At 30.6% G+C, this 22,661-nt stretch overlaps 1 protein-coding gene across 2 annotated transcripts; it reads right to left on the reverse strand.

Annotated features, from left to right (window-relative positions):
• Positions 1-10,277: 10,277 nt before the first annotated feature.
• On the reverse strand, positions 10,278-20,111 carry LOC139858617 (uncharacterized). Of its 2 annotated transcripts, none has more exons than XM_071847450.1 (5): positions 20,028-20,111; positions 12,490-12,526; positions 11,610-11,740; positions 11,145-11,493; positions 10,278-10,779 (listed from the first exon to the last, which is right to left on the reverse strand). In XM_071847450.1, the coding sequence occupies exons 3-5, from the start codon at positions 11,670-11,672 to the stop codon at positions 10,505-10,507; spliced, it is 687 nt and encodes a 228-aa protein (XP_071703551.1). In that variant the 5' UTR covers positions 11,673-11,740; positions 12,490-12,526; positions 20,028-20,111; the 3' UTR covers positions 10,278-10,504. The 2 variants fall into 2 exon arrangements, with proteins under 2 accessions (XP_071703551.1, XP_071703550.1); XM_071847449.1 differs by lacking the exon at positions 20,028-20,111 and adding an exon at positions 12,856-13,139.
• Between the last annotated feature and the right edge of the window lie 2,550 nt (positions 20,112-22,661).

Here is a 22,661-nt window from a genome sequence, read left to right on the forward strand (position 1 = left end):
TAACTTTGATTGCGAACAAGTTTAGAATTAACTAAACTAGTGATTACAAGTTTAAATCTTCAAATAAGATAGTTTTATATATATGAATCGAATGATGTTATGAATATCATTACTACCTCAAGTTTAGTAGGTAATCCTACTGGAAGTGACAAAAATTGATCTAGCTTCAAAGGATCTTGGACGGCTTGAAAGTTCTTGAAGTAGAATCATGACACAAAAACAAGTTCAAGTAAGATTTTTACTCGAATTAAGATAGTTTATAGTTATAGAATTTGAATCAAAGCTTGAATATGAATATTACCTTGATTTAGAAAGATAACTTACTGTAAATAACAAAGGTTTCTTGATCTTACATAATTTCTTAGAATGGATTAGGAAGCTTGGAAGTAAACTTGTAAACTTGGAAGTGTTCTTGATGTGTTCTTGAGTAGTTATTTTTATGATGATTATAGATAATAACCAAAGCTTGTATTTGATGATTTTTGCTGGAAAAATAGTAACTTAGACGTTCATGGAAGAGTGTGTGTGTTTTGAGAGAGAATTGGGAAGAAAATTGGAAGTGAAATGGAGTGGGTGGTGAGTGATGAAGGTGAGTGGGGTTAAAAGGAGTTCTTGTTTTTGTTTCCTTACTCATAAGTCATGCTAGTTGTCTAATGATGGCTCCCACATGTCTTGGTGACTCACAAGGGCTGCTAAGAGTTGATCATTGAAGTGTATATACCAATAGTATATACATCTAAAACTGTGCATTGTACGGGTACGAATACGGGTGCATACGAGTAGAATTGTTGATGAAAATGAATGAGGATGTAATTGTAAGCATTTTTGTTAAGTAGAAGTACTTTGATATGTGTCTTGAAGTCTTTCAAAAGTGTACTAATACATCTTAATATACTACATGTATATACATTTTAACTGAGTCGTTAAGTCATCGTTAGTCGTTACATGTAAGTGTTGTTTTGGAACCTTTAAGTTAACGATCTCATTTAATGTTGTTAACACATTGTTTATTATATCTAATGAGATGTTAAATTATTATATTATCATGATGTTATGATGTATGAATATATTTTAATATGATATATATACATTAAAATATCGTTACAACGATAATCGTACATATATGCCTAATTTTAAAATTCTTAAGTTAGTAGTCTTGTTTTACATATTTAGTTTATTGTTAACATACTTAATGATATATATAATTATCATTTTATCATGTTAAATATAGTGTAACAATATTTTAATATGATACATATGTATTTAGTAAGACGTTGTTATAACGATAATCGTTATATATATATATCGTTTTGAGTTTCTTAACTTAGTAGTCTCATTTTTTATGTATATAACTCATTGTTAATATACTTAAGGAGATACTTACTTATCCTAATCTCATGTTAATTTTATATATATATATATATATATATATATATATATATATATATATATATATATATATATATATATATATATATATATATATATATATCATGTAGTTTTTACAATTTTTAACGTTCGTGAATCGCCGGTCAACTTAGGTACATGAAACTCATTTCAAATAATCAAGTCTTAACAAGTTTGATTGCTTAACATGTTGGAAACATTTAATCATGCAAATATTGTTTTCAATTATAAGAGCAATTAATATATTTGCATTTAATCATGCAAATATTGTTTACAAGATAGTAGCCCCAACATGATTCTCGATGTACCTAAATACAATATTAAATAAAAACAAGTATTATAGTGGTAATTAAATAGGCACAACAATTCATATGTGAAGGTATTACTTATCGTAACATCTAAAAGTGCAAAATTCACATTTAAAAATAGTAAAATGTGATTTTCGGCATATAAACTGCTTCGAACGTGGGAAAGCCTTAAGGAAGTCTTGATCTTAGCGTCATTTTCTAGTTATCTTGTAAAAATGGGCATAATCTGCAAATTATTTTTTTTTTTTTTGAAAAAATCCCCACAAAATTTTGCCCAATTTTGTGGGGAATGTAGTGACTTCAAATATATGTTTTGCGCCTATTAATTATTATCAAAATGAAAATACAATCTCATATATTCGCATTTAATATGAAATTTAGAAACAAAAACAAAAAATATGGTTATGAATCTAGAGAAATAAAAAAGCAAAATACTCGAACAATAATACCAAGACGTTATAAAAGCAGCAACGTTTTGTAGCTAATGGTGAGATAGTAGCCCCAACATGATTCTCTATGTACCTAAATACAATATTAAATAAAAACAAGTATCATATTAGTATTTAAACAGGCACAACAATTCACATGTGAAGGTATTACTTATCGTAAGATCTAAAAGTGCAAAATAAACCTTTAAAAATAGTAAAATATCATTTTCGGCATCTAAACTGCTTCGAACGTGGGAAAGCCTTAAGGAAGACTTGCTCTTATCGCCGTTTTCTAGTTATGTCACGAAAATGGGCCTATCTGCAAATTAAAATTTTTCGAAAAATTCCCCACAAAATTTTGCCCGATTTTGTGGGGAATGTAGTGACTTCAAATTTGTGTTTTGCGGCCATTAATTATCATCAAAATGAAACTACCCTCTCATATATTCGCATTCAATATGAAATTTTGAAATAAAAATAAAAATATGGTTACGAATCTAGAGAAATAAAAAAGCGGCAAAAAATACTCGAACAATAAAACCAAGACATTAAAAAAAAAAAGCAGCAACGTTTTTTAGCTAGTGGTGAGATAGAAGCCCCAACATGATTCTTGATGTACCTAAATACAATAATAAATAAAAACAAGTATCATAGTGGTATTTAAACAGGCACAACAATTCAAAAGTTGAGGTATTACTTGTCGTAAGATCTAAAAGTGCAAAATTCACCTTTAAAAATAGTAAAATGTCATTTTCGGCATATAAACTGCTTCGAACGTGGGAAAGACTTAAGGAAGTCTTGATCTTAGCGTCATTTTCTAGTTATCTTGCGAAAATGGGCCTAATCTGCAAATTAAAATTTTTCGGAAAAATCCCCACAAAATTTTGCCCGATTTTGTGGGAGAATGTAGTGACTTCAAATATATGTTTTGCGGCCATTAATTATTATCAAACGAAACTACAATCTCATATATTCGCATTTAATATGAAATTTAGAAACAAAAACAAAAATATGGTTATGAATCTATAGAAATAAAAAAGCGGCTAAAAATACTCGAACAATAAAACCAAGACGTTAAAAAAAGCTGCAACGTTTTGTAGCTAGTGGTGAGATAGTAGCCCCAACATGATTCTCGATGTACCTAAATACAATATAAAATCAAAACAAGTATCATATTGGTATTTAAACAGGCACAACAATTCACATGTGAAGGTATTACTTGTCGTAAGATCTAAAAGTGCAAAATTCACCTTTAAAAATAGTAAAATGTCATTTTTGGCATATAAACTGCTTCGAACATGGGAAAGCCTTAAGGAAGTCTTGATCTTAGCGTCATTTTCTAATTATCTTGCGAAAATGGGTCTAATCTGCAAATTAAAATTTTTTGGAAAAATCCCCACAAAAATTTGTCCGATTTTGTGAGGAATGTAGTGACTTCAAATATATGTTTGCGGCCATTAATTATTATCAAAACGAAAATACAATCTCATATATTCCCATTAAATATGAAATTTAGAAAAAAAAAAAAAAAATATGGTTATGAATCTAGAGAAATAAAAAAGCGGCTAAAAATAATCGAACAATAAAATCAAGACGTTATAAAAGCAGCAACGTTTTGTTGCTAGTGGTGAGATAGTAGCCCCAACATGATTCTCGATGTACCTAAATATAATATTAAATAAAAACAAGTATCATAGTGGTATTTAAACAGGCACAACAATTCACATGTGAAGGTATTACTTATTGTAAGATCTAAAAGTGCAAAATTCACCTTTAAAAATAGTAAAATGTCATTTTCGACATCTAAACTGCTTCGAACGTGGGAAAGCCTTAAGGAAATCTTGCCCTTAGCATCGTTTTCTAGTATCTTGCGAAAATGGGCCTAATCTGCAAATTAAAATTTATTCGGAAAATTCCCCACAAAAATTTGCCCGATTTTGTGGGGAATGTAGTGACTTCAAATTTGTGTTTTGCGGCTATTAATTATCATCAAAATGAAACTACCCTATCATATATTCGCATTCAATATAAATTTTAGAAACAAAAATAAAAATATGGTTATGAATTTAGAGAAATAAAAAACGGCTAAAAATACTCGAATAATAAAACCACGACGTTAAAAAAAGCAGCAACATTTTGTAGCTAGTGATGAAATAGTAGCCCCAACATGATTCTCGATGTACCTAAATACAATATTAAATAAAAACAAGTATCATAGTGGTGTTTAAACAGGTACAACAATTCATATGTGAAGGTATTACTTATCGTAAGATCTAAAAGTGCAAAATTCACCTTTAAAAATAGTAAAATGTCATTTTCGGCATATAAACTGCTTCGAACGTGGGAAAGCCTTAAGGAAGTCTTGATCTTAGCATCATTTTCTAGTTATCTTGCGAAAATGAACCTAATCTGCAAATTAAAATTTTTTGAAAAAATTCCCACAAAATTTTACCCGATTTTGTGGGGAATGTAGTGACTTCAAATATGTGTTTTGCGGCCATTATTAAAACAAAACTACAATCTCATATATTCGCATTTAATATGAAATTTAGAAACAAAAACAAAAATATGGTTATGAATCTAGACAAATAAAAAAGCGGCTAAAAATACTGGAAACAATAAAAGCAATACGTTATAAAAGCAGCAACGTTTTGTAGCTAGTGGTGAGATAGTAGCCCAAACACGATTCTCTATGTACCTAAATACAATATTAAATAAAAACAAGTATCATAGTGGTATTTAAACAGGCACAACAATTCACAAGTGGAGGTATTACTTATCGTAAGATCTAAAACTGCAAAATTCACCTTTAAAAATAGTAAAATGTCATTTTCGGCATATAAACTGCTTCGAACGTGGGAAAGACTTAAAGAAGTCTTGATCTTAGCATCATTTTCTAGTTATTTTTCGAAAATGGGCCTAATCTGCAAATTAAAATTTTTTGGAAAAATGCCTACAAAATTTTGCCCGATTTTGTGGGGAATGTAGTGACTTAAATATGTGTTTTACGGCCATTAATTGTTATCAAAATGAAACTACAATCTCATATATTCGCATTTAATATGAAATTTAGAAACAAAAACAATAATATGGTTATGAATCTAGAGAAATAAAAAATCGGCTAAAAATACTCGAAAAATAAAACCAAGACGTTAAAAAAAGCAGCAACGTTTTGTAGCTAGTGGTGAGATAGTAGCCCCAACATGATTCTCGATGTACCTAAATACAATATAAAATAAAAACAAGTATCATAGTGGTATTTAAACAAGCACAACAATTCACATATGAAAGTATTACTTATCGTAAGATCTAAAAGTGCAAAATTCACCTTTAAAAATAGTAAAATGTCATTTTCGGCATATAAACTGCTTCGAACCTGGGAAAGCCTTAAGGAAGTCTTGATCTTAGCGTCATTTTCTAGTTATCTTGCGAAAATGGGCCTAATCTGCAAATTAAAAGTTTTCGGAAAAATCCCCACAAAATTTCGCCCGATTTTTTGTGAAATGTAGTGACTTCAAATATGTGTTTGCGGCCATTAATTATTATCAAAACGAAAATACAATCTCATATATTCCCATTTAATATGAAATTTAGAAACAAAAACAAAAATATGGTTATGAATCTAGAGAAATAAAAAAGCGGCTAAAAATACTCGAATAATAAAACCATGACGTTATAAAAGTAGCAACGTTTTGTTGCTAGTGGTGAGATAGTAGGCCCAACATGATTCTCGATGTACCTAAATACAATATTAAATAAAAACAAGTATCATAGTAGTATTTAAACAGGTACAAAAATTCACATGTGAAGGTATTACTTATCGTAAAATCTAAAAGGGCAAAATTCACCTTTAAAAATATTAAAATGTCATTTTCGGCATATAAACTGCTTCGAACGTGGGAAAGCCTTAAGGATATCTTGCCCTTAGCGCCGTTTTCTAGTATCTTGCAAAAATGGGCCTAATCTGCAAATTAAAATTTTTCGAAAAATTCCAAACAAAATTTTGCCCGATTTTGTGGGGAATGTAGTGACTTCAAATTTGTGTTTTATGGCCATTAATTATCATCAAAATGAAACTAGCTTCTCATATATTCGCATTCAATATGAAATTTAGAAATAAAAATAAAAATTTGGTTATGAATCTAGAGAAATAAAAATGCGGCTAAAAATACTCGAACAATAAAACCAAGACGCTAAAAAAGCATCAACGTTTTGTAGTTAGTAGTGAGATAGTAGCCCCAACATGATTCTTGATGTAACTAAATACAATAATAAATAAAAACAAGTATCATAGTCGTATTTAAACATGCACAATAATTCACAAGTGAAGGTATTACTTGTCGTAAGATCTAAAAGTGCCAAATTCACCTTTTAAAAATAGTAAAATGTCATTTTCGGCATATAAAATGCTTCGAACGTGGGAAAGACTTAAGGAAGTCTTGATCTTTGCGTCATTTTCTAGTTATCTGGCGAAAATGGACCTAATCAGCAATTTAAAATTTTTTGGAAAAATCCCCACAAAATTTTGCCCGATTTTATGCGGAATGTAGTGACTTTAAATATGTGTTTTGCGGCCATTAATTGTTATCAAAACGAAACTACAATCTCATATATTCGCATTTAATATGAAATTTAGAAACAAAAACGATAATATGGTTATGAATCTAGAGAAATAAAAAATCGGCTAAAAATACCCGAAAAATAAAATCAAGACGTTAAAAAAAGCAGCAACGTTTTGTAGATAGTGGTGAGATAGTAGCTCCAACATGATTCTCGATGTACCTAAATATAATATAAAATAAAAACAAGTATCATAGTGGTATTTAAACAGGCACAACAATTCACATGTGAAAGTATTACTTATCGTAAGATCTAAAAGTGCAAAATTCACCTTTAAAAATAGTAAAATGTCATTTTCGGCATATAAACTGCTTCGAACGTGGGAAAGCCTTAAGGAAGTCTTGATCTTAGCATAATTTTCTAGTTATCTTGCGAAAATGGGTCTAATCTGCAAATTAAAAGTTTTCGGAAAAATCCCCACAAAATTTCGCCCGATTTTGTGAGGAATGTAGTGACTTCAAATATGTGTTTGCGGCCATTAATTATTATCAAAACGAAAATAAAATCTCATATATTCCCATTTAATATGAAATTTAGAAAAAAAAAAACAAAAATATGGTTATGGATCTAGAGAAATAAAAAAGCGGCTAAAAATACTCGAATAATAAAACCAAGACGTTATAAAAGTAGCAACGTTTTATTGCTAGTGGTGAGATAGTAGGCCCAACATGATTCTCGATGTACCTAAATACAATATTAAATAAAAACAAGTATCATAGTAGTATTTAAACAGGTACAAAAATTCACATGTGAAGGTATTACTTATCGTAAAATCTAAAAGTGCAAAATTCACCTTTAAAAATATTAAAATGTCATTTTTGGCATCTAAACTGCTTCGAACGTGGGAAAGCCTTAAAGAAGTCTTGACCTTAGCGCCGTTTTCTAGTATCTTGCGAAAATGTGCCTAATCTGCAAATTAAAATTTTTTGGAAAATTCTCCACAAAATTTTGCCCGATTTTGTGGGGAATGTAGTGACTTCAAATTTGTGTTTTGTGGCCATTAATTATCATCAAAATGAAACTAGCCTATCATATATTCGCATTCAATATGAAATTTAGAAATAAAAATAAAAATTTGGTTATGAATCAAGAGAAATAAAAAAGCGGCTAAAAATACTCGAACAATAAAACCAAGACGTTAAAAAAAGCAGAACGTTTTGTAGCTAGTGGTGAGATAGTAGCCCCAACATGATTCTCGATGTACCTAAATATAATATAAAATAAAAACAAGTATCATAGTGGTATTTAAACAGGCACAACAATTCACATGTGAAGGTATTACTTATCGTAAGATCTAAAAGTGCAAAATTCACATTTAAAAATAGTAAAATGTCATTTTCGGCATATAAACTGCTTCGAACGTGGGAAAGCTTTAAGGAAGTCTTGATTTAGCGTCAATTTCTAGTTATCTTACGAAAATGGGCATAATCTGCAAATTAAAATTTTTCAGAAAAATCCCCACAAAATTTTGCCCGATTTTGTGGGGAATGTAGTGACTTCAAATATGTGTTTGCGGCCATTAATTATTATCAAAACGAAAATACAATCTCATATATTCCCATTTAATATGAAATTTCGAAACAAAAACAAAAATATGATTATAAATCTAGAGAAATAAAAAAGCGGCTAAAAATACTAGAACAATAAAACCAAGACGTTATAAAAGCAGCAACGTTTTGTTGCTAGTGGTGAGATAGTAGCCCCAACATGATTCTCGATGTACCTGAATACAATATTAAATAAAAACAAGTATCATAGTGGTATTTAAACATGCACAACAATTCACATGTGAAGGTATTACTTATCGTAAGATCTAAAAGTTCAAAATTCACCTTTAAAAATATTAAGATGTCATTTTCGGCATCTAAACTGCTTCGAACGTGGGAAAGCCTTAAGGAAGTCTTGCCCATAGCGCCGTTTTCTAGTATCTTGCGAAAATGGGCCTAATCTGCAAATTAAAATTTTTCGGAAAATTCTCCACAAAATTTTGCCCCATTTTGTGGGGAATGTAGTGACTTCAAATTTGTGTTTTGCGGCCATTAATTATCATCAAAATAAACTAGCCTCTCATATATTCGCATTCAATATGAAATTTAGAAACAAAAATAAAAATTTGGTTATGAATTTAGAGAAATAAAAAAGCGGCTAAAAATACTCGAACAATAAAACCAAGACGTTAAAAAAAGCATCAACATTTTGTAGTTAGTGGTGAGATAGTAGCCCCAACACGATTCTTGATGTACCTAAATACAATAATAAATAAAACAAGTATCATAGTGGTATTTAAACAGGCATAACAATTCACAAGTGCAGGTATTATTTGTTGTAAGATCTAAAAGTGCAAAATTCACATTTAAAAATAGTAAAATGTCATTTTCGGCATATAAACTGCTTCGAACGTGGGAAAGACTTAAGGAAGTCTTGATCTTAACATCATTTTCTAGTTATCTTGCGAAAATGGGCCTAATCTGCAAATTAAAATTTTTTGGAAAAATCCCCACAAAATTTTGCCCGATTTTGTGCGGAATGTAGTGACTTTAAATATGTGTTTTGCGGTCATTAATTGTTATCAAAACGAAACTACAATCTCATATATTCGCATTTAATATGAAATTTAGAAACAAAATCAAAAATATGGTTATGAATCTAGAGAAATAAAAAAGCGGCTAAAAATACTCGAAAAATAAAACCAAGACGTTAAAAAAAACAGCAACGTTTTGTAGCTAGTGGTGAGATATTTGCCCCAACATGATTCTCGATGTACCTAAATACAATATAAAATAAAAACAAGTATCATAGTGGTATTTAAACAGACACAACAATTCACATTGAAGGTATTACTTATCGTAAGATCTAAAAGTGCAAAATGCACCTTTAAAAATAGTAAAATGTCATTTTCGGCATATAAACTGCTTCGAACGTGGAAAAGCCTTAAGAAAGTCTTGATCTTAACGTCATTTTCTAGTTATCTTGCGAAAATGGGTCTAATCTGTAAATTAAAATTTTTCGAAAAAATCTCCACAAAATTTTGCCCCATTTTGTGGGAAATGTAGTGACTTCAAATATGTGTTTTGCGGCCATTAATTATCATCAAAACGAAAATACAATCTCATATATTCCCATTTAATATGAAATTTAGAAACAAAAAAGCAAGAAAGCAGCATACGTAAGCCCATAAATAAAACAAAGGAAAAAAAACAGAGATTTACAGTAAGAAAGTTACCAGGAAACAAAAGAAGCAAAGAAGATACCAAATTGCATATATCTTGATCCGGCTTAATCATATTAAAAAAAAAAAGACCTACTTATCCCAAATCAAAGCATGTGTCCCACTAATATTAGACAAATTACAAAAAGAAACAAACCACACTGTAGAAAACGACACCATTAGCCCAAAACTAAACAGAATACGACAACCATTAGCTAAAAACGACAAGGTCTAATCATATCATATCATAATATAAAACATAAAACAACAAACATATCAATAGCTAAAAAGCATATGCTTATGGCATATCTTAATCTGTTTTTCAGCTGCTATGAGATAGATGCAAATGAATTATATGTACATCAAAATGGTATTTTCTCTAAATGCAGCTAAGCTAATTAGCCAAAATCTCTAAACTTAGTTACGTATGTATCCTCTAAACTCAGTTTCTAATTATTGTATATCTCAATGCAGCTAAGCTAATTACCCCAAGGATGGTCACTTTCAGCACTTTTGCCACGTCATCAATCAGCTCAAACACACACGTCACCCACGCCCAGATGCACATCGTTGAAAAACTCCTTCAATTTAACACCAGAAAGTCTCCCACCCGACGCCGTTTTCTCTTTGAACTGAATTGGGCCCCACTTTTGCCCATCTGGTGTCTGAAACATGCAATCTCCGTGGTTGTTTTCACCAGTCATATATTTTCGAAAAAAACTGGCAGGCAGGTACAAATCACGAAACTTGGAGTATGATTCAGATATTTTGACAGAACAAAACCGGTTTTCTGAACTTTGTGCTCCACCTACACATTTAAAGATAATACTAAAAGGGTTAAAATAAAACATAAAAAAAAGGTCCAATGGGTTTGGGTGCAACCTATTGGGTCCTATACAAAATATAAAAGAAAAGGTCAAATGGGTATCAATTCTTGAAGCTTAATAAATAAAAATAGGTCTAATGGGTTTTGTGAATGAGTCAAATGGGTCGAGCATAACAAGTTTCATCCGTCAAATATTTATGAAAGCATTCATGGCTATATCAATTGTTATGTTAATAATTCTTATATATATAATAATAAATAATAAACATATACTACGTATAATATAGATAATAATAACTAAAATAATATAATAAATGTAAAGAAAAAAGCTCAAATGAGAATCTTGCCTTGTGTTTCTTGAACATTGGAATTTGTTTGCAGCACGGGTTGATCGATTTCTTGCTCCAAGTGGGAGGAGTTAATGGATGGAAAGGTAGTTATCTCATGAGTGTTTTCACCATATATTCGAATGTGAAAATTTGAACTTCCATGAATATGATCAAACTGTAACAGTTGCCCAATCTTTATACGATAATGCTTAGCAAATTCGGGCCAACCATTCTGTAGCAAAAGATGGCCATCAGTCGAGATTTGCCAACCCATACACCAATTCTTGTTATCTGAAACCATTAGTATCATGTTGTCGTTTGACTGAATCTGCTTCATTTGTTCTTCATCAAACTCGGTGGAAATTCTCTGATTGTAAAAAAATTAGTTAGGAAAAAAAATAAATAAACAAATAAATAAATATATAAAATGGATAAATTATGATGGTGAAAAATCAAGCCAAATAAACAAAAAAGGGAACTCGCGAGGCTGTTTTGGGTGAAGTTGTCTTTGGTGATCAATACGTAGAAGTTAAATGGGCCGGGCATTGTAAAGGAAGATTTGTAGGCTGATTAACAAGTGCTTAATATTTGTTCTTTGACTAAACTTTTGAGTACTATAAAAAGAAAATGATGGAAAAGGATCAACTTTTTTATATTTTGGTATGAATATTTGATAATAAGTAAGCAAATGTTATAACTGAAGTTAATAACAGATGATATAACTTTACTACATACAGATGTACAAATAACAAAGTTAATTAATTTTTGCACAACTTAATCACAAAGATATGAAAGTGTACATACATAATATTAAATTATGTTCAAAAATCAATAGCAAGTCATTATTTATAGAAAGTAAACTAACAACAAAGGGCTAAGTTTTGTAAATGCTAAAATCAGTTACTACACATAGATGCAGAAACAATAGTATAGAGCATCAGTTAATACACAAATGCTATATGCCAATTCATAATACAACATTTTAACTGTGTTTTGGGCAGAACATGAAAGATAGAACATGTCAGATTGATAACATTAATATAGAGCATCAAATCATGATTGTTAGGCATAAATAGCATAATTTACAAAAGAAAACAGCCCACAATAAACAGCACAATGTATTAACTGAAAGACAAATCACTAACTAACAACACCTATACGACATGATATGAAACAGAAGTAACAATCTACTACGTAAAGTATAAATTATAGAAAGCAAACACATAACAATAACACAACACACCATCAGCAGCGGGTATTAATCAAGAAATACAAACTAAATAATCGATAAAATAGCTAAAAGAACAACATACTAATACACATTTCTTAAAAGAAAATATATAATGACAGTAAATCTAAATACCTTAATGAAGATGATAATCCAAATGCAATCAAAGAACCTACAACAATGACATTATAGAGTTAGATAAACACCAAAGAGTAACTAAAATACAAAAAATTGAACAAAAAATAAACACATTTACATACGTTACTAATCAACCAACGACACCTACCAAAAAAAAGTTCCAGGTATCGATAATAAGTTAAAATCAGCAAGGTTTGTGAAATCGGAAAGTTTTTTAACACTGAAGAGTAACTAAAATACTAAAAATTCAACTAAAAACTCAACATGTTTAAAAATTAAGAAGTAATCTTTACTTTTATGCAGGTTGCATCAAAATAAATTACAAAATGGTTAGAAATTACAGAAACTTTGAAATCAATTTACCTAATCAAATTAGAAGGACGATGATACAGCTCGGATTACGCGAAATAACAAACATATTCACGAAATTGACAGAAGCGGTTTGAGTTGGAGGTAAGCGACGGTTGTTTCACGGCGGCGATGGTTTGATGTCGTCAGTAGACCTTTGTGTGATGCTGATGATTCAGAATTGCATCAATGAAAATGAACGATGATAGGGGATTTTTTTATGGATTCAGTTGTGATTTTTGAAACCCTAACTAATAATGGGTCGACGTGCTGCTATTCCCTTTCTTCAGTTGTGATTTTTGAAACCCTAACTAAGTACGAAGTACCGATTAATACGTATGCTATAAACAACAAACTAGTGTAATACCCGCAACTTTGCGGGTTCGAAACAGAAAATAAGTAACCGCATTCAAGTAATATGAGTTAGTCATATAAAATTTAGTTAGTCATACAAATGAATAAAATCAACAGTGAAATGGCCTCATTTGTAGTCAAGGAAGCACCAAAGTAGTTTATAGCGTTAAATAGTGTGTTAAATGATAATCTTAATCGATTCGTCTCTAGATTTTAGAAAACTTTACAGTCTGCTCTTGGAACTCAACTCGACATGAGTACAGCTTATCATCCCCAAACTGATGGTCAAAGTGAACGGACTATTCAAACCATGGAAGATATGCTACGTGCTTGTGCAATCGATTTCGGCAAAGGATGAGATAGACATCTGCCTTTGGTTGAATTGTCTTACTACAACAGTTATCACTCTAGCATTAAAACTGCACCTTTTGAAGCTTTATATGGTCGGAAGTGTAGATCCCCTATGTGTTGGGATGAACTTGAGGACAGACATTTAACTGGTCCTGAAATCATTCACGAAACTACCGAAAAGATCGCTCCGATTAAGCAACGTTTAGAAACTGCCCGTAGCCGACATAAGAGCTATGACGATAAGAAACGAAAAGACATCGAATACCAAGTTGGAGATAAAGTCATGTTGAAGGTATCCCCTTGGAAAGGTGTTGCCCGCTTCGGTAAGCGAAGTAAACTCAGTCCACGATATGTTGGGCCATTCACGATCACTGAAAAAATTGGTCCCGTAGCATATCGATTAGAACTACCAACTGAACTCAGTCAAGTACATGATGTGTTTCATGTCTCAAATCTTAAACGGTGTCTTGCTGACGACACACTCGTTATTCCTCTGAATGACGTTCGCATTGATGAGCAAATGCACTTCGTTGAAGAACCTATAGAAATCATGGAAGGAGAGGTCAAACAAACGCGTAAAAGCAACATACCTACTGTAACGACCCGGAAATTTCCGACCAAATTTAAACTCTAATCTCTATATGGTTCCGACACGATAAGCAAAAACCCTAAAGTTGACCCGCATTTTTTTCGATCGTTCTATACTTATAAGATTAATATTTACATAAATTAAAACTTACCAACATGATAAGTAATCCAAATTGTCGAGATTTATATTTCCGAAAAGAGTTTTACACAACGTTTGACCGTCTAGTTTGACCGACGATATCACGAACTATACAATATATGATAATTATACGTTTGCGTATATATATGTATATATACATATTTAACATGATTAATGAATGTTTTAATATCTTATTTTGTATCAAAAACTATAAGTTATAAGTATATTTTGAAACTACTAACTTAAGTTTTCAAAACGATAACTATACGTAACGTTATTTGACATAAATACTTAAGACTTATAATGTTTATACATATATCGTATAAGTAATGTATTTACTCACTTTTAAGACTTAAATACATAAAATCATATAAGTGTATTCACAAAAGATAGCTATATTTGAATCCTCATTCCATTTTTCACAAAATTTCTATACGTATATCTAGAGTATTTGTACTCGTATCATACCTAGCTTCTATACGTATTTACTATTGGTATATACACATCAAATCACCACCTAACCAGCCCTTGTTACTACCCTAGGTATAAGGTAATTGCTTTTGTATTATTGTTTGACAAATACATAAGATTACAAACTAAAATTTTGTCATGTTATCCTTAAAGATCACATTTTTAGGAGTATATATGTATCATCATTTTGATTCATTTACTACTTCAATCTCCTAGCTAAAACACACACACTTATAACCCTTAAACACCTTCAACAATTCAGTAAAGTTCTAAGAAGATCTAGCTTCAAAAACCTTACATAAACACCATAAGAAAACCATACAAAAACACTTCAAGAAAACCTTCCAAGAACACCAACTTACTTCCAATCTTTCATCCACTTCTATCACCCTTTTGATTCTAGCTTCTTACTCCTCTTTTACAGCAAACTTATCCAAGGAACTTGAGGTAGAATCTATGTTCATAACCTTGTTCGATTCATATATATATAGCTATCTTATTTTGTGGTACAAAAGTTTAACAACAAGAACATAGTTTGAATGTTTTCAAACTTGTTTGCAAACTAAATAGATCCTTCTAACTTAACTTTTAAAATACTTCAAGACCTGTAATATAACTTAAATATATGCTAATTTAATAAGGTAAAACTTGGTTTTTCAAAGTATAAGTATTTTTAGAAAAATGGTCATTAAATGATTTTTTTTTTTGTAACAAAATGTTTAACTTCATATGTTTCACTAATGTTTCACTTATGCCGTATGATTTTGAATACAAACCAAGGTATTTACAGTTCATAGTCTTAAAGAAGAACTCGATCCAAGAAGATGGCAATTTGAATCAACGAAAACGGACTTGTAACGAAGAAACTATGACCGAAACAAAATTGGTTATCCTAGATCATTTCAACTACGGGATCAATTGGAAAAAAGGATATAAATCACATATTTCTAAGATAACATGATATTTTATATATATGTACTCATAATTCAATTTCATATGGTTCAGGATCACCCGTAAACAACACGAGAAGATTAATCATAAGATCCCATGATTGTACGCAACACGTCATTTGACAACACCGGTACTTTATGTACGCAACACGTCATTTGACAACACCGGTACCATGGGTCAAGATTAATCTCGACCAACACATATACGATGGGGTTTTATGGGAGTTTTATTTATTTCGTTGGGGGTTTATTTATTGCGGGTATATTAAACATCTAAAAATGAACCATTAAAATTGAATTACTAACATCGAAACGCTAACTACGGACTAAGGAATTATTCAAAGTATTAAAAGTATTATAAATATATATACGAGATGTTTGTTTAAAATGAAAATATATTGATATATTATATATGGATAGGTTCGTGATATCAACCGGAAGACCAAGTCAAAAATATATATATCTTCGAGACAACAGTGAGTATATAGTCCCACTTTTAACTCTAAATATTTCGGGATGAGAATACATGTATTTTATGTTTTACGTTATGGACACAAGTAACTGAAAAATATATTCTACGTTGAGTTGTACCACTGGCATACTTCCCTGTAGCTTGGTAACTAATATTTACAGCGGTATTGTAAACGCGAATCCTGTTGATAGATCTATCGGGCCTGACAACCCCAACCGGACTGGACGACCAGTATTCAACGGTTGCACAGTACTTCGTTTTGCGACTACACCTTGGTACGGTGTAGTAAGATTTCATATTAAAGGGAATATGCGACGTGATTAAATGTTAAGTATGGTTACCAAGTGCTCAACCACTTAGAATATTTTTATTGAAATGATTATATACGAAATCTTGTGGTCCATTGTTATAACGCTGCTAGCATCAAACCTATATATCTCACCAACTTTATGTTGACGTTTTAAAGCATGTTATTCTCAGGTACGAATTAAGTCTTCCGCTGTGCATTAGCTCATGTTAAGGATACTACTTGGGACCATTTAAGCTATGATACAAGGACGTTGCATTCGAGTCATTGAAGTTCATTAAAGACTATTGTTATGAAAATGGCAGATTAGATCATTTGGTTGTTATAAAATGTTAGGCTAATATGTCAACTCTCGATGTAATAATAGATTGCCTTTAAGAAATAAATGCAACGTTTGTAAAATGTATCATATAGAGGTCAAGTACCTCGCGATGTTATCAACTATTGTAATTCGTTTTTAATCTATATGGACGATGTCCGGATGATTAGTTTCGGATCCTTTCACCTATCGTTAAAGTCCGGTAAAATTCGCGTAGAGGCCCCGAATATACCTGGGAACGCAAAGACCACATGAAACGGAAATATATCCATCTCTTCTCAACTGCTGATGCAAATGAGGAAACTACCTAAAAACTTCGGGACGAAGTTTTCAATAACGGGGAGGTACTATAACGATCCTCATTTTTCCATTCTATATTTCTCATTTTTCCATTCTATACTTTTCCTTATTAAATGCCCAACGATAAAACTTAATAATTAAAATTTAATCGATAAAGGTTAAGCGTTAAGAATTATAAAATACGATAATTAACTTTGTACAAGTTAATAAAAATAATAAGTTAATAAACTTTTGTGAGTAAATAAATAACTATAAAGACTTGTGTAATTAAAATAAATAAACTTGAATAATTAAGGGTTATTAAGCTAAATTAAAGTGCAAGGTTAAAAGTGAAAAATGTTAAACCCTAACCCTAAAACCCTAGCCGATTTTTGGGAGGGTAAAATTACCTCCCTACCCCTCTAATTTTTGGCCCAAATCACCAACTCTAACCTCCTCATCAAGCCAACTTGTTCCCTAAGTAATTCCTTATAAAACCCTAATTCTAGAATAATCCTAACACTCCTATAAATAGGGACCTAGGCTAAACCATTCCATGTATCAAATCACAATAAAAAATCTCTCTCAAATCTCCCTCTTTCTCTCTTGTTTTCGGCCAAAACCGAAACCCCAACACCATCATCATCATCATCGAAATCCTTGAGGGTTTTCAAGTAATCTTCAAGTGTTCTTCGCGTTCTTCGTGTTCTTCGTGAATCTTCAAGGTGTTCTTCAAGATATTCAAAATTTTGATCTTCCATCTTCATCGAGTTCTTCTTTTCTTTGTTAATCTTCTTGGATCTTCAAAGGTATAACATAAAACCCTAAACTATTTCCTTAATTCTTTGATCTTTGTTTTAAACTATATTCGTATAAATTAATAAACATATAAACATATGAACAAACCTAGATCTTTACATGTAAAAAAAAATATATAAATCTATACATATACATATACATGCCGACTAGAAAAAAAAAGGGGGGGGGGGGGGACTTTGATCTTTAAAACCCTAGATACAATTAGGAGATTTGTTATGGTTAATTAAGGAAACAAAATAAATTTATATATATATATATATATATATATACATATCGACACATATACATATATACGTGTAAAAATTATATTTTTATATACATATATATATATATACACGAAAATATATATATATGTGTACTAAACCCTAATTACTTAAACCCTAAACCTAATTAATTATTAAACCCTAATTTATTAAACCTAACCATAATTATTTAATACCACTTTAATTATTAAAATCCTAATCATTACTACATTCAATAAAATCTTAATTTACTAAACCCTAATTACACCTAAACTATACTACTTTAATCAAAACTCTAGTTTATTAAAACCCTAATTAATAAATAAACCCTAGATATTTATGAAATCCTAGGACATTAATTACTAAACTCTAATTATTTATTACTACTCTAATTAACTAACCCTAATTAATAAAACCCTAAAACTACTTATGCTATTAATTAACATGTATACACTATTACTATTACTAGCACCTATAACATACTACTTATATTGTAATATAAAAATATTTTGGGATATGTATTAGAGATGTATAGATCTTCGAACTTTCTTGACGAATGGTTTCTACGAAACTCTAGGCGGAAGGGTTTGGATTTCCGATTTAAAGGGTCTTATGGCTCAAGCCCCTATATCTGAAATGGCCATTCGAAGGGAAAGAGGTGATTGGAAGCTTATCTAATACGGCAAGTATCCTAAAATGGAAAACACTCTTAAAGTAGAAACTTTCTAATCATAGAAACTTACTAAAATGAGAAACCTACTAAAAGTGAAAACTTTCTAAAAATAGAAACCTTCTAAAAATGGAAACTTTCTAAAAGTGGAAACTTACTAGGAATGTAAACTTAGTAAAACAAATTATGCTTACACACTTAAGCTTAAACACATACTTAAACTTAAACATGAGCAAAAACACTTACTACTCTTAAATGACATAGGTTGACTTTACTGCTCTCTATTCCGAGGAATAACTAGCTCTACTTACTAAGGTGAATTCATAGCCCCTCTTTACTGCTAGCAAACTTACTTACTTTACTTGGGGTGAGACACATGCTATTTTTACTTTTTACACTTTAGACACAAGTACCAAAATGTTAAACTATGCTATACCCGGCTATGTCCGACTAAGTCCCTACAGTGATATTTTTAATTGCTGCTGCATGCTTAATTATTAGGGGTAGGCCTATCGGGAGTAACGTCCCCGATACATTTGACTAAGTCTTTGTATTACTTGATAATGAAATTTAAACCGACAAGGACAGACACAACTTGTCATGGGACAAACTTGAACGTTTAGTCTAAATATCACGCTTTGGCATAACTTTTTGATCCTGCGGGAGATCAACTTTACAAACTAAATCTTGTGGTCTAAAATAACGGTCAAACTTTTGTTAAACCAATGAACTTCACTCAACCTTTTTGGTTGACACTTTAGTATGTTTTGTCTCAGGTGCTATTTGATACAAGCTTTTTATCTACTGCTTATGTGATGCTACTTGGACATATGATCAAGAGATTATCGCATTTATTACTATTGCATTTAAATAATTACTTTATTCCTTTGTAACGACATTTCATTTTCCGCTGCGTACTCCATAAAGTTTAATTTTCTCATTTAGTATTGTTCTCGCTATTATAATATGTTGGTATATTTTGATATTAAGTCAGATTTTGCCCAGGTCCTAACTAGGAGTGTGATAGTAAACATGAGCACAATAACCATTTGGGTGTACGAATAAGGACAATTTGTGAATGAATAGAATTTATGCACTGCGATTTAACCCATTGTTCAGGGGATGCATGTAATAAACAGAATATTTTTATGAAGATAAATATGAATTCCATAAAATGAAACAAAATTTTTTATTGTATTCAACAGTAAAGTAAATTAAATAAGTACCTGATTAGTGGCAAGTTTATATTGATCTATTGAAATGAACGAACGTAAAGGAAGCGATGAAGATATCATGGTATTTGAATTCCTGTTGAACATTACAGTTATAATGTAAACATATGAATTACACACGGAAATATAACATATGAATTATAAATATTCAAATCAATTTAAGTTAAAACAAAACAATAAAATAAAGTTAGCTAAAAGGAATCGATACTTACATGACGGATTTTGATTTAGATAAGTGCAACAGTTGAAAGGTTCAATCTGAAACCATTTGTTTTTTGTGGAAGTTGTGGTTAAAAATGGATGGATTCGACCTACCTGCATTGCTCCTATAGAATTCATATATTCACTAATGAAGTTTGTTTAGACGATTGATACCAACATTGTTATTCAACCCAGCAAATGAAATAACGTTTTTGTATGATTTTCCTAAAAATCAATATAGATAGAAAGCGCGTTCACCAAAATAGTAGGTGTATATCTAGTTTGTTCCATATTTTAAGCGATTTTCTTTTCTGAATTGATGAAAACCATTTATAACTGATAGGTTTGGCTTTGTCCTTGAATTTTCCTGTTTCAACCGCCATTTGTATTTCTTCCTTGCTAAATTGTAACATGAAACAATTTTTCCACTTCGTAGTCCAGGAAGTAACATCAATTCTTTTGGAAGATGCTTATAGCAAAAAGAAACATTCGTTAAATCTTTATAAAATTAAATCTGATACATAAGAAAACACAACTGCAATCATAAAGATAATAATGTGTACTTACTAAAACACGACTTCGTGGCACTGTTATTCTGCAATCATAACTTTTAACCTCATTTTGTAAGTAGTCAGGATGGTCGATTTCCCCAAGAAGCGCAGTTGATATATTTTTATTTTCATCACCAACTTCATTATAAATGATTAATTCTATATTACGAAAATTAATTGCATAAAAAATAACTCTATCTCCCCGATTTAATTGTAAGTCAGAAATTAACTCTTGCCAGCCTTCGCGAAATATCAACTTTTCTTGAATCATAGAAATAGGTATACTTTTTTTGTACGAACCATTATAGTGAATCCACACATGATCCTGCGGGCTTTTCCTTCCCTTATATGCAGATTTTATTTTTTTAGCCATTGTCTGTTATATAATAAAAAATGTGAATATATGATTAAAATAAAACACAATTTAATTAAAGAACATTGTATTGTACAAAAAAATGATGCAACATTTCTAAATATCAATAGCAATATTATTTTGAAAAATAAAATTAAAACATTTAAGTTGATTTTAAATATTGTTGTATGTAAATTGAGTTATTAATCAGTAAATTGAGTTATTAATCAATAAACTACATACCAGTACATTAACGTTGGATCCATCTACAATCTGCATGAATGAAGGGAATCTCCTATAATGTGCGTTTTCGAACATTCTGAGTTGCAATTCTGTAATTTTCACCCAATTTTTGGTGATATTGAACCAGTTCTTTGGAGCCATTGTTCTTTTCGAATAAATAACTAACTCATAATTGCCTTTGTCAATTGCTGTAATGCAGAGAATGTCAGACATTTTAATTTTAAGACCGGTAATGATCTTGCCAAATCCTTCACTTAGAAATAAAGTGAGATCGTGTATGCTGAAAGTGACTTCTGACTTATAGCCTTGTAAAGTGTGTAGCCAAACGTTATGTGCAGGTAGCGTCTCCTGATAAAATTCGTGAAACCAAGATAATGGCAGAGGCTGTATAAAAAATAACATTTTCTGTATAAATAGCCAATTCTATATGCAACTGAACAATAAAACAATAAAGTATAATAGAATTGTATAGATTAAACATTAACAATACCAGTAATATATCATCTAAACGGGAAAATGTGTGGATGAATGACGGGCGATGCATCTTGCTTTGCTCGTTAGCCATTGAATATGTAAAATTTGATATTTGTATAAGGAGGAGCAGTAATAAGTTGTACATTTATGATGTGTATAATTGTTGTATATGCATTGATTGATTTGCAAATGTTGTTGTAACAAACGTGTATATGAAACAACTTACTGCTAATATATTGATTCGTATTGAATTTTTAATATTGTATAGTACTGTCATTTTTAACATAAACAAAGTATACAGCGTAACAATTAAACATATTGTATAGGTATAGAAGATTCACTGTATCTTGTGATAAGTACTTTATAAATATGAATATTAAAGTGACATAAAATGTTGTTCATAAATTAAATTCGTTTTTGAAAAATAACAGTTGTAGTTTATAGTTTTATTCAAATAATATTATAGTTGTTTCTTGGTTTTCAGTCTGCTTAAATTGAGTAAGCACATTAAAAACAATAAAACGAATATGATAAATAATGTGACAGTATTATGGCATTGTAAATTCAAATTACAGATGTTGTAACATAAAAATTATAAACAAAACAACAAAATGCCTAATATTGATAAACATATTATTGAGTATTACTGATGCATATAATTATGATGTATTCCGATTGATTGTAGTTCCAAATAATATGAACAAATCAGATTTTGATATTTTGTCAATTAAAATCATATATTCATTGAAGTTCAAACAATTCCTACTCTCAGAGTTCATTGAAAGGGAAAGAATACAACTTACATGC

Source organism: Rutidosis leptorrhynchoides, chromosome 7 (assembly GCF_046630445.1).
Source record: "Rutidosis leptorrhynchoides isolate AG116_Rl617_1_P2 chromosome 7, CSIRO_AGI_Rlap_v1, whole genome shotgun sequence".
NCBI classification, from domain to species: domain Eukaryota; kingdom Viridiplantae; phylum Streptophyta; class Magnoliopsida; order Asterales; family Asteraceae; genus Rutidosis; species Rutidosis leptorrhynchoides.

Bases quoted from the DNA above. Each gene is read 5' to 3' on its own strand.
- LOC139858617 (XM_071847450.1), bottom strand. From the start codon at position 11,672: ATGCCCGGCCCATTTAACTTCTACGTATTGATCACCAAAGACAACTTC. The intron at 11,494-11,609 runs GCGAGTTCCCTT...TTTTACAATCAG, and splicing joins ACTTCACCCAAAACAGCCTC to AGAATTTCCACCGAGTTTGA. The intron at 10,780-11,144 runs GCAAGATTCTCA...TTAAATGTGTAG, and splicing joins CAATGTTCAAGAAACACAAG to GTGGAGCACAAAGTTCAGAA.